The following is a 13,542-nucleotide window of genomic DNA, read 5'->3' as shown; positions in this document are numbered from 1 at the left end:
GCTGTGGCTGTGTCTGTCTGCTTGGCATGTCGGTGGAATTAATAATGTGTCTCACAATTTTTGTGTTTGGCTTTCAATGGGCAACAGATTTCAAGAAATCATGACACAAAACTTAGACATTGGGTGGTGGGGGTCCGTTGGTACAAGAAAAACGTTCTTTTTGCATTCAATTATGGGGATTGACAAAATCAAGATAAATCCTTAAATGAGAAGATGCATTTTTTTTTTCCCAATCCTATACGGATATCATAGGAAAATTAAAAGATTATACTTTTCAATCATAGTAAACGTGATTTTAAAACTCAAATCAACTGTTCAAGTAATAACTTACCAGACTAACAGTATTTATAGATTCTAAAATTTCATAAAACAAATACAATTATAAACCAAAACTTAATTAGAAGCTAACTTGAGATTTCCTAATCTAACATAGAAACTAAACAAGTCAAAAACCAAAACGAATTAGGAAACTAATGCTAAAATAGTTTGGTTTAATTTCCTTCATTTCTTTCTCTTCTCAATCATTATTTTTATGTACGTCATATTACAAAAGTTATTAGAGTAATTATTCTAAAAAAAATTTAAAATAATCTTCTGTCTAAACAAATTGTAAACGCACCTAGATGTTTGGTGCTTACTACTTAACAGCAGAGCAAGAGAAAAGAGAAATCCTGTGATACTAATAGACACTTGACAATTTGATTATTGCTGTTTTTTTTTTTTTTCCCTCATCCACTGTTCTGAAAATTGCTGACTTACTAATTGCCAGGTTTCTGACAAGCTTACACTGCATTATAATATTTGAAATAATTTCACTATCCTAACACTCTCAATTATTATTTATAGACTAAACTCTAAAAACCCGAAATGTTGTCAATGCTTGTCTACCTAACCGCGAGGTGTCTCCATTCGCACTGCGTCGGTCCATTGAAATGCAGTGTGAAAGCCAGATTCTGAGGCTGAAGTCAAATCTTCTCTTCCCACCATAAGTGAAAATGCAAGTGGGACCTCTTAAATTCTGGACCAGCCCACCCGGACCGACGGAGGGGCTATTTCTGGTAGTTGTAGACCCCCTTTTTTTTTTTCCAAGCTCCGTATTTGTGGACTTGTAGCTTACTTGCTGATATATATATATATATATATAATTGGTTAATGGATATCCAGTGAATATTCATTAAGAGAGATTTCAGGTATTAATTTTTTTAACAAAAAATATTATTAATTTAGAAACTTTTTAAATGTAAAGATATAATAAATATGAATGTGTGCATTCATAATAATATTAATACAAACCACACATTTAATGTAAAGATATAATATTAATAATTTAGAAACTTTTTAAATGTAAAGATATAATAAATATGAATGTGTGCTTTGATAATAATATTAATACAGACCACACATTTTGACGACCATCCATCTAGACTTCAAAAGTGGAGAAAAATTGGAGGAAAGGGAGACTTATGTTTAGTAAAATTATTTTCACCACCCAATTAACATATGAGTCATGACATTCTTTTTTTTACTATTTTCTTTTCCCTTGAGCCTCCGAACAATTCAATATTTTTGTTTGTTTCTACTTTTTTCGCCTCTAATTTAAACAACATTACAACTATGGCTGCAAAATGAATCGAGCCGCTCGATTCAAGCTCGATCAATATTGATCGAGCTTGAGTAACTTGAGTTGGCTCGAGTCGAAATCGAACTCAAGCTCGAATTCAAAATTTATTAAGAAAAAAAATTATTTTTTTTTAAAAATAAAATAATTATTTTTTATTTTTTTCGAACTCAAACTCAAATTTTAAATTATCAGCATATTGAGGTCAAGTTTGAATTTAATAAAATTAAATCATGACTCGCTCCAGAAGACCAAAGCTCGTTTACAGCCCTAAATTTACAACAATACAGCGTTGACTGAAATAGTGAAATCACAGTATTTTCTACCATCCTATCTTCACCAGGTAATTTCCTCTATTACCAAACTCCTATTCCTAACAATAAATGGAGTGATACCCCAAGCGTGCCTGCCCTATATAACTCTGACTCAGGCCTCCCTTCCATTGAAGTATTGAACCCTATTACCATTAGACTTCCCTTCTCCTCATTGTCGCCATGGCCTCGTTTCTGTTCCAGCAACGTCTTCCCATCTCTTTACTCCTCCTCCTTATACCACTCCTAATCTCGCCGGCTCATTCTCTTAAATGTACGTCACAGAACTTCACAGGCGGCAGCACCCACTACACGAACTGCACCGACTTGCCGTCGCTCAACGCGTATCTCCATTGGACCTACGAGTCCACCAACAAAACTCTCTCAATAGCCTTCATCGCCCCACCCCCTAAATCCGACGGCTGGGTCGCATGGGCCATCAACCCAACGGCAGCAGGGATGGCCGGTGCACAAGCTCTGTTAGCATACAAAGCCGCTAACGGCTCTATGGTCGTTAAAACCTACAATATTAGCTCCTATAGTTCCGTTGTTGAGTCGAAGGTTTGGTTCGACGTTTTGGACAAGAAAGCTGAGTTCTCTGGCGGGGTTATAAGGATTTTTGCCAAGCTGGCATTGCCGGAGAGTCTGACGACGGTGAACCAAGTTTGGCAGGTGGGGCCGTCGGGGAAGGCTGGGCCCGAAAAGCACGAGTTCAAGCCGGAGAATTTGAATGCTAAGGGCACGTTGCAGTTGGTTGAGGATGCCGGGGAAATTAGTCCGGCTCCTAGCCCGAGTCCCGGTGCGAGTGGGCCCAGCGGTAATGGGACCCGTCAAAGTGGGAGAGATAATGCAGGTTGTGGAAGGACTTGGAATAAGGGGTTCTTGAGTTTCTACGGGTTTTTGTTGCTTTGGGGGATTTTAGTTTTGGGTTTTTGATTTTAAAATTACGGGATGTTTTTCGACACCGTAATACAAATGGCCTGCACGGATCGATCATTAGAGTGATTAGGTGGACCAAAAAAAAAAAAAAAAAAGAGAGATTCTTATTCCTAAATTCAGGGTATATGAATACTTCTTTCTCTCTTGTTTTCTGGCTAAATTTTGCAACTTTTTTTATTCCTAGTGCTCCAATTTTGAAACGTTGTATCGTTTTTATGGTAGATTTGGGTGCTTGACCCAAAAAGTAAATAAGAAGCTCCTTTTTAATCCATGACTGGTGTGATTTAATAATAATATTTACAGCTTTTTGACAACAATAATAAATATATCTTCACGTGTTTGGTGGTAGAAGAAAATTCCTGCTGATCTCATCTGCCTTTCAGTCCTTGTGTATAATTGTAACAGTTTAAGAATTCCTGCAGCTAAAAGTCATGGATATAACTTCAACGATAAGACAAGTTACTGTAATTCTTTTTAATTAAATGAATAAATTAGAACTCGATCAATTGCAGAGCTTGTGAAGAGCCATAAAGGAGTTCTAATTATTTGCACCCTTTTGTTAGTGGAATTTTGTTTCCCATTGGTCATGCAGCAGATTCTCTAATGAAACAATGATGGCATACCACAGGGTGGATACTTGCAACTTTTGGCTTTTCCTTGCCCTTTCGATGCCATGGTACGTACTTTAGGGCCCTAGCACTTCAAAAATCTGAGTGGGAATTTTTTTTTTCCTTTCCCACTTTTGAGTTTCTAAGGATTTGCTACAAACGCACGGTTAGTTAATCTCTTACAACTTTTTCTTTTTTGTTATAATAATCTTAGGATTCCTAATAGGGGGGGGGGGTGGTCTCTGCATCAGCAATTGATTGTTAGTGGTACCACCTTAATTTGCAATCACGCTTCCAGCAATAGCAATTAGACAAGTTGGCGATGACTCGATTTGGCATGACTTTCTGGGCGTTTTTAATCTAATCGAGTGTGTGTGTTCTTTTCTGTCTATGGAAAAAAAAATTAGACAAGTTGGGACTTCTGCTTAACTGGGTTCTGCTTTTCACCTAAACTAAGAAATGACATTAGGGGCATATTGTTAAGTTAGCCTGAGTTGAATAGAGTGCAGTGTCCCAGCGCATGATAACCACTTTCGGATAGTTTTTCGAGATCACCAGATCGACTCCAGCTGATAACATAGACTGTGATAACTCTTGGACGGACTCTGTATAACTGTAGGGGATTAGTCTGACGTAAATTAAAATATCCTATATTAACAAAAAAAAAAAAAAAGAGAGAATGGAAGCGTAGTAGCTCTTCCATTAATGGAGTAGAAAACACACTAAATACTAATGAGACACAACCCTTGCCTTTTGGGCTAATCCAAATCCCAAATGCCCATGTGCATCAATGGCCGTGACTCGTAATTTAATTTCCGCCCGCTTCGAAGGTTTTAATCTATTCTTGGCGAGGGAAAACGAGCGTGGAATTTCTGAATCCTTAGGGGAGAAAGCAATGTAACGCGTGTCACGGGACAAAGCACTGTTAATGCCGCGTTTCAAGTGAACATAGTCAAGTACAAGAACTAAATTATGGGGCAATTACGTTGATGGATGCAATCTTATGCTTCCCATCCTCAAGCCAAAGACCCGCAGAACCAGGAGCATTAAAAGATTTTTAATTACTAATACCGTTGATATCAAACTTATTCATTGACTTCCAGTGTTCTGTATTTGAAATTGAGGAGGTCATACTTCTTCGGACTGTGATGTATAACCCACCAAGTGGATTGTGAGTTGTTGACTTAGAAACTGTGCGGTTGGACGTCGAAGCTTCAAATGATTTGTAGTAGTAGTATATGAAAACTCTGAAGTCTCAACCAGCGAGGGCCGTAACCGTGAATCTTCACTGCCCAGAAGCCCCGCACCTAAATGAGTAATATCTCAGGGCGGAATTTTGCGTGTCATCCATGTGCGGTGTTGCGTTCCTCGACCCATCTCCGAACTATATTTCCATCAAACGATACCAGTAACCTAGGAATTATTAGGATTGACACGGGCGAATTTTTGGAGATAAGAACGGAAAAAAACATCTGCATTTCTCTATCAATCGGTCGGACGGCAAAAATGTTGCAGGATGCCACAAAATAGAAGTGAATCTAAGACGACTGGACCAGCGCATGCATATCACATAAATTTCCTCCACGACACCTGACGGAACCATGGAGCGACAGACCCATCTTTTACCCACCGGCCACCACTTAGCAAGTGAAGTGACAAATTTCGGTGTGGTAATCATCATCATCATCACGGCAGCACCATTTCAACCACTCGGGCTAAGTTATTTTGAATTGTTTCAGCCTAAAGTAGTGTCTCTTGTGCAAAATAACACATGAAGGCTTTACATTCAACTAGTATATAATGTGAAATTTGAAATAACACGCTTCATTTTTTTGTCGTTCCTTGAAGATGCCTGGGAGCAAACGGAACGAGTTCGTGTTCCGTGCAATTTAAATTAGTAACGATACACTAGGTGGTGCACAGGGGCCAAAAAATGAAGTATCTTCGTTCAGTTAATTTAGAAAGTTCTTATTTGTTTCATTCTTTTGATTGAAAGAAAATCATGAAGTCAATTTGAGTTTGTCATTTTATTTTCTTATTATTCACGAAATATATAGATGTATTGTTTATTCTTATTATGTGAATATTGTCATTATGTTCACAGTTATAAAGCCTGACCCGGTCCAATGGTCGAATCGGTCAATTCACTGAACTGACCATAAGATCGAATTGGGTTGTTATTTAAACTAGTTAAGCAACAAATTCATTGATCGGTCAATGATCTGATGATTCAATCGGTGAATCGAAAAAAAAAAATCAGTTGAACCACGGATTAAACCATCAACTTAAAAATTTTACTGTTTTAATAATTTAAAACATAATATTATATTATATAATACAATTATTGTACAATCTATGGTTGAATCAGTGACCCGATGACTAGGTCATCTCTTCAGGTTGAGTTCCGGGTCGGGTTTAATAACCATGATTATGTTACTCCTTATGTCATATTTGGATAGTCTTTTTTTTTTTTTTGTTATACACAATTTAAGAAAAATTAGTTAATTTTGTTGAAAGAGTAAATTTAGTTTAGTACTTTTCTAAAATATCCTTGTGACTAATTACTACACCTTTACATTAATTGAAATAACAATATTATAGAAAGTTACACCATTCAAGCCAAGAATTCAAACAATTAATGAATAAGTTAGGATATAATCATAACAAAGTACACTAAGGTTCTGTTTGATAATTTAATTTAGTATAATGAGACAGATATTAATATGTTTATATGTATTTGATAACAAAAAGTAGAACATCAGACAAAATTTGTTTTAAAAAATAATTGATAAACTATTTATTTATCACTTAATATGATATACATTGAAATGTATCAGACGCACCCTAAATAAGGGTATTGATATTTGCAACTAAATATATAAATGTAAGAAACTATATGCTTTTTCCTCACAATACCTGCACACCGGAGTTCTATTGATACAAAAATCCAACCTAAAATAGGATATTAATATGAGTTTGAAAATTAATCCTCTCCAGAAAATCCTAGGCAATGGCCTGCGTTAGACCAAGCGTTAGTTCCACAGCCCAGTACAAGTACAAATGCTAGTTCGCGACATTAAAATCTCGACTCCGTCTATTGGCAGGAAAACAAGCCATAATTAGCTTAGCAGCGCAAGCTATGATTGAATGCTAAGCTAAATACTGCCAACTCCAAAAGACTGCCTGAAACTGATAGACACAAGAAATTGCATATCTAGTACAAAAACAGTTGAAACTTGAAAGCCAACCCTCTGATCTGGCCAAGGAGCGGCCTCAGCAAGTTACTGGCCAGCTGAAAACTGGGAATCCCAGCGCCTTCAAGCAGTCGGTTTGTAAAAAATTTTATGTTCACTGTACCAGGAAATGATTGTGTTATACGTTCCTTTCAAACCCATAGTCACAGAGACTGATGACCTACGAGTGAAATAACATATATAATTCCTGTTTAGATATAATGTACGTCTAAAATGACATCCAAAAGTAGAATGCCAAGGTGGTGATCCCATGAGGTGAGCCTACCAATAGCATAAAGAGTAAAATGAACTAGAAGAGCTCATAGAAACCATGGCTCTTTACAAGAAAACGAAAAGAAAGGAGAACTCTTTTCCTTTTTAGTTATGAAGTAAAATTTGATTATGGTATAATCCTAGTCTACGAGGAGCTTAGCTAATCAAATCAAGTTCAGTTGGCAATTTGGCAATTAAAAGTTTACTGGTAGAATATGCATCCTGTACTAATAGTCATAGAAGCAGGAAAGCAATTAGAAAGGGCCGTGCTGCTTATGAGGTGAGATAGTGGATTAGGCACTTGTTTAATTAAAGCAACCATCACAGTTGAATAATAATTAATGTTGTGTTTGGATTACATTTTTCATGATTTTTCATGAAAAAATTACTGTAGCGATTTGATGTATTTGAGAAAAAAAGATCATAGAAAAATGTGATTACGGAAAATGACGTAATTTTTCGACGAAAAACAGCAACCCAAACAAGGTCTAAGTTAAAAACATATGCTACTGGTAAGTAGCAAGTAAACCATGAGAATTGGGCCACAAACAAACGAAGAGGTGTCGTCGGGTTGGTAAAGCATGATGTGTCCGTCGTCCCGGCTCGTGTAATTAATTGATAAGACCCCGAATTTTAGTTTGGAAAAAAAAAAAACATTAGAAGTCTTAGTTTGAAAAGTGATGGCGTGATGAAGTCACACGTTAGTAATACTGCTACTGCTTAGACTGAGGCAGTCTACCTCTCCGCCTAGTTTATGGAATCCCCTGTAGTAGTAATTGTTTATTTGGTCATTCCGGCATCATCATGACATGTGACAATAATGAGAGGATCCTTTGTGGTTAGACGCGCACAGAGTTCACAAAAGGAATTTGATTAAGCCCTATTTTCCTCTTTTTTTTTTTTTCCTTAAAAAAAGTATGAAGATGACAGACGTTTTGTGACTGTGAGAGTTACGTGCAACTATTTTATTCCGACTTTTTAGGATACTTTCACACCTTAATTTGTATATAATTTTTTGCTGATTTAAAATCTCAATCGATATAAATAACATATTAAAACCAGTTTTATATACATCTATGGCCTTGCAAATAGACATCTGTCTCTAAACTACTCCATTTTCTTTCTTTTTTCTGATATAATTTTCTTTCTGATCCCACCCAAGTTTATCGTGAAATTATTCAGTATGATATAAAATTGCAGTAGCTTTTTTTTTTTTTTTTTCCTATTTTTCCCCTAGTTTGAACTTTGATTTCTAAAGGACTCCCTTTTTTTTATTATTGGCTTTTGATAAGTTAATAACTTCTGCAAACTACCGTCCTGATCTAGTTCAAGTTAAAGGAGAATGATTGAATTGGATGATAGAGCGTGAGAGATTGTAAATTCACAATCTTCTACTTATAAATAAAAATTTTAAAGAAAAAGCTACTGTCCGTGAGAAGAAAATCTGGAGGAAATTTTTTTTTAGAAAAAAAAAGAAAAAGAAACGGATGCGGGGTGAAAATCCAATAAAGGTGATTTAGGGGCTAGACCGGGCCGCTGATTTCTTTCCCTATCTTTTTGTTCAGGTTAAAACCAAAAGCCTTAGCAGTTAAAACATCACTTCAAACTGAAAATTTCTTTTTCTTTCTCGTAAAGCTTTCTGCTTTTGAAAACGTGTATTCCACGTGGATAAGGAATTTCATAGGGATCGGAATTTCATTCGAAATGGATGAAGCAGATGTGATTCTCCTTGCTCTTACAACTCCCACCATACATATGCATATATAGAACAAGGGCGGTGAAAGCACAAACGCGAAAAAAGACGGTGGGGGATGGGGGGCGGGGGCGGGGGTCGGTCAATGTCTCAAAGGCTTCCAAAGTGAAAAGGACTTTCCTGGGGCTGGGGGTGGGTAAAGTTGAGGATTATCCAAAGTAAAAGTGGACAAACGATCATGGATTGCTTTAGTGCTAGAGAAGTGTGCAGTGCAGATCAGGGCACGCATAGCTTTCCGACCACTTGAAGGTTTACTCACCAGTGGATTGGTGTGAAAACGAATCAGTCACGCTTTACATGCCTGCCGCCAGCCAAGAACAATCATCAACTTGTTTAATGTATAGCAACCCAATCATATGAAACATGGTATAAGCGTTGCAGCCGCTAAGATGGCGTATGTCTGTTTTCATGGAATATGTTGCATGCAGCGGATCCAATTCGCTGCGGACGCGAAAATGGCATTATCATGCACCCCAGGAACTCTCACAAGGGTAGGTGACAGACTAGGGGACTCAATAATATTACAACTAGGGGAGGGGACTCCGCGTTCACCTGCAATCATTCATGTTGTACTAATACTTACTATATATATATATACTATGCTAGTACTTGTACCGTTCAAGCAAATGTACATCAGGTGAAAAAGGGACACCGATCAGATGAAAATTTTGCCTCATCTCACGAGGAGGACTAGCGATGATGATTATCAGAACCACTTCTGAAAATGTTGTGGCCAGATATTTAGGAGGATAGAGGTAGCTGCCTCCCCTGCCCGTCGCTGAAACCGTCGTATGGTTTTGTGGACTTGTTTGATTTCCTCCGCATGACCACCACCCAAGTGATTGCTTCCAACAACACAGCGATCGCCGCCAACGCAATCAGGACGGTGATGTATGCATGTTTCCACTTCTTCGCGGGACTGAGAATATCCATGCCTTTAAAGACGTTCACGATGCTGAGCACGAGGATTGCATAGCCAAGTCCGTGGTGATAAATATTCCAGTAGAAGCGGTACTTGTGGCCCTTTTGAGGCCTCAGGAATAATGCGAATATCTAGCGTAACGAAAACCGGAGGAGGAGCACCACATGGAACGAAGAAAAATATCAGATGTCAGTCCGAGGGGCTCTCCGCATAATAATAATAATATCCTTTTTGGACGGTCAAGAAAAACAAAGCATGGCCAATAAGCAATGAGCGTGGCGGCAATAACTACAGATCCCTCCAAAATCTTGCCAAATCCCTACACTCAACGTTCTATCCAGCAGTGAAAAGGAGATGAAGGGCACAAGGAGATGATGAGGCGATTTAGCTTATCACTATTTCCAATTCTGAATAAATTGGCAGAGATATACCAAAGAGGACTGAAATTGGAGGTTTTGTAATTCGATCGAACTACAGACAGAAAATTAAGTCAATGCACAAAACTAACACAATCCATCATGCATTATATTACCTGCACTGTGGCAAGCGCGAAGAGTGCGATCCCAATATTCCGATGACCAGTGTACTGAAAACCCTTAGATTCACTTCCAAGCTTCAAACCGGTGCCCCAACCGGCAACCCCAATCACATAGGCTGATAACTGGCAAGAAGCATGCAGATAAAACCACAGGGGGTCTGCAGAAGGAAATGTTCTCAAGTACCTTGCTATGATGATACCGATAGGAAACAACAGTCCCCAACTGACAACATTCAGGATCCCATGAATCTGCAACAAATTCTACCAACTTTAGTTTATATATAGTATATCATAAAGGCATGAACTAATGCTCTTGTATCATCATTATTCATGTTAAAAAGTTCCAAAAATCTCAACCTTTTTATTATAGCATAAAATGCAACAACAAGAACATGTACCATCATTATTCATGTTAAAAAGTTCCAAAAACCTCAACCTTTTTGGTATAGTATATAATGCAACAATAAGAACGATTGCAAAATGCTAGACGAACTACAACGGAAAATTTGGCAGCTGATTTCAATAATAAGCGGACAAATTCAGCTAACCAGCATCAATCCCAGTTCTAGAATTTTATCTATTCCTGAAAAGATTCCTCCCAATAATGGCAACAATAAACCATCTTAGATCCCACAAGAAAGCAGACTTCTTTCCCCAATATTTTCATATTTTGTCAATGTTGTTATTTTCTTTTAAAACCACAGATGCTATCTTCTTACGACTAAAAAATTTCTACATTTCGTCGCTTTTAGCTCCCCTGCATCAGTCCCGCAAACCCTTTAGCTTTAAGCCAACGCAACTGAGAATTACGTTACAAATGAAAAATCCAGAAAAATTCAATTGACTATGGATCAAAACATCCTTTTACAATTGTATTGTATTGAAACAACGGAAAAAGCTTACATTTTTCCTTTTGACCCTCGAATCTGAAGAGGAAGAAGAGCCACCGCTACTACTCTGCCCGCTCAGCAAATCCAAGCTTCCCTTGGCATTCAAATTTGCCGGCGAGAAATCATGCTTATCCGGAACGCCGTTGGTTACCGACGCGCCCACCTGCCACACATGATTCAAAGACGTGTTTGCCTTCTCCGGCAAGACCAGCGTGGCAAACAGCCGGATAACATTGCCGGAGTACTCCGCTGTGGCGTCCTTCACGGAAAACCAGACCTTAGACTCCTTAATTGGGGGGGCGTAGGAGGTTATGTTATAGGTCTTAACGGTCATTTGACCGGCGGAGTTTCTGAAGGCGATTAAGGATTGGGCCCCAAGCATGCCGGAGCCGGTGGGATTAATAGCCCATGCAATCCAACCGTTGGGTTTAGCGGGAGGAGCGATGAAGGCCACGGATAAAGTGGACTGCACGGGATCATAGGAATAATGGAGGTAAGAATCCAGAGAAGGCAAATCGTTGCAGTGGGCGTATAATTTGTTGTTGGAGAGTGTCTGTGAGGAACAGGTTGCTGATTGGGAAGGTGAGATTAGGAGGGAAAGCAGTAAAGCTGACAGAATTAGCAGAGGCTTTGCGAAAGAAGACGCCATAGAGAGAAAACACCTTTTTTTTTTTTTTTGGTTGAGGTCTATAAATTCCGACGGTGAGATGGGAAAACTGATGGGTGCAATAACTAAAGCAAGTATGGAGAAGAACCGATGAAGAAATGCAATGGGAAGGAAGGTTTTGGGGTGGGGATGCTTTAAAGTGTGGAGTGCGGATTTTGCGGTTGGGCGTGGGCGAATAGTTTAGTGGCACGTAAGAGGAGACAGAAGAAAGGAAATAGTAGAAGAAGAGGTGACTTGGGTCGGGGGCTTCAACGTGGGGGGTCACGTGGATGTTACTATCATTCCTGGCCACGGGTGGTGAACATCAGTCACGCGCTCCACTCCGCGTCGCTTCTTCGGAACTCTGTGCCCGTGCCCTTCGAGTCCTCGTTGAGTCATTCATATTAAAATTGTGTATTTCATCAATGGTAAAAAACCAATGGTAAAAAAAAAAAAATCAATGGTAAAAATTTATTTATTTTTTTTAAATTGTTGCTCTTTAGGGGCACGTGACGTGAGCAGTCGCTTTTCCTTGTGTCTATCTGGGCATGAAATGGTTTGGTGTCATTAAGATGCAGGCAGCAGCAACTTAGGCTTGTCCGACAGAAAAGGAAATGATCCGGTTCATTAATTTCATCTAGAAAGTAATTAGTGATAAGAATAGCAAAGCCTATTTTCTTCCCGTGAATATAGTGATAAGAAAGCTGGCTGCAATTGTTCTTGTTCTCGTGGAAAATCGTCCATTCATCACGAAGCGCAGATTTAGACGTTCCTGGACATTAGGATTCGCGAATCCTAATGTTGGTTGTTTGTGAATGTGATGGAGGGGACAATACTTCGGTCTTTTATCTGACGACCATCGTGTGTGTGTGCTTCCAGCTTGTGAATTTTTTTTTTCTTTTTTTTTTTAATAAAAAAAGGAACAGAAAAGAAAGAAAATACAGATTTGACAACCAAAAACAAAAATCAAATTCAGCAAATGAAGATCAGGCCAAGCAATTCGAGGCTGCCCGAAGCCCTAGGAGTAGGAGTAACACAAAATTAGGTGGCAGTACCATTTGACCTATTGGTCAACCGCTAATGCCTTTCTCGTTCTGGCATGGTGCCCTTCCCTTGGCTTCTCTTTCTAGAATTGCTTTAACGGGAGTCGTTTTTAAAAAATATTTTACTTGTATTATAAATATATTTTTAAATTATTTTTTATTTTTAATTAATTTTTTATCTCGCATACATTGTATCATAAAAAATGTTATTGCAATTATTCTAAATAATATTTCAAATGATCTTTTATCCAAATATACTAACAGTTTTTTGGTGTTCCGTGTCTAGAAATAGAGAAATTATAAAAAAAAAATTCATAAAACTTAGCATAATATATATGAAAAAGCATGTCACGCCAAAAAAAGGAAACAAGAAATTTGAATGAGCATGGGCTAGTAAAAAAAAAAAAAAAAACATAAAAGAGCACCTTACCTTATTTTGAGGAAAAAATTTGACCTTGTTCTTGTTTAATTTAGATTTTGTAAAATCAGTTACAAAAAAAAAAAAAATCATAGAGAATTAACAAAATCATCGAAACAAACAAGAACAAGCCCAAACCAAGGTGGATGCTCTCTCCCCTTGTTTTATTCCGGATCCGGAAACAAAAAGTGTTAACCACAATGATCAGATTTTTTTCATACCAACAAAAGCCCAATACCAAAAGAGACACGATGTGCATCTGTCAGGTCAATCTTGACTAACGACTCTAAATTTGCAATGCATGGGCCTGCCACAACTTAAAGTTGAGCCCATTAAGAGCTGCACTTATT

General features: G+C 38.1%; 2 protein-coding genes across 2 annotated transcripts; one reads left to right on the top strand and one right to left on the bottom strand.

The window, feature by feature from the left end:
* Positions 1-2,112: 2,112 nt before the first annotated feature.
* Positions 2,113-2,865, top strand: LOC113743214 (cytochrome b561 and DOMON domain-containing protein At3g25290-like). The gene has a single exon (XM_027271175.1). The coding sequence runs from the start codon at positions 2,113-2,115 to the stop codon at positions 2,863-2,865; it is 753 nt and encodes a 250-aa protein (XP_027126976.1).
* Positions 2,866-9,104: 6,239 nt separating this feature from the next.
* LOC113732456 (cytochrome b561 and DOMON domain-containing protein At3g25290) lies at positions 9,105-11,885 on the bottom strand. The gene is made up of 3 exons (XM_027258221.2): positions 11,099-11,885; positions 10,190-10,444; positions 9,105-9,788 (listed from the first exon to the last, which is right to left on the bottom strand). The coding sequence occupies exons 1-3, from the start codon at positions 11,732-11,734 to the stop codon at positions 9,477-9,479; spliced, it is 1,203 nt and encodes a 400-aa protein (XP_027114022.1). The 5' UTR covers positions 11,735-11,885; the 3' UTR covers positions 9,105-9,476.
* Positions 11,886-13,542: the final 1,657 nt, after the last annotated feature.

The sequence above is a fragment of the Coffea arabica genome, chromosome 1c (assembly GCF_036785885.1).
Source record: "Coffea arabica cultivar ET-39 chromosome 1c, Coffea Arabica ET-39 HiFi, whole genome shotgun sequence".
NCBI lineage: Eukaryota > Viridiplantae > Streptophyta > Magnoliopsida > Gentianales > Rubiaceae > Coffea > Coffea arabica.
This window is presented reverse-complemented; position numbering and strand designations above follow the sequence as displayed.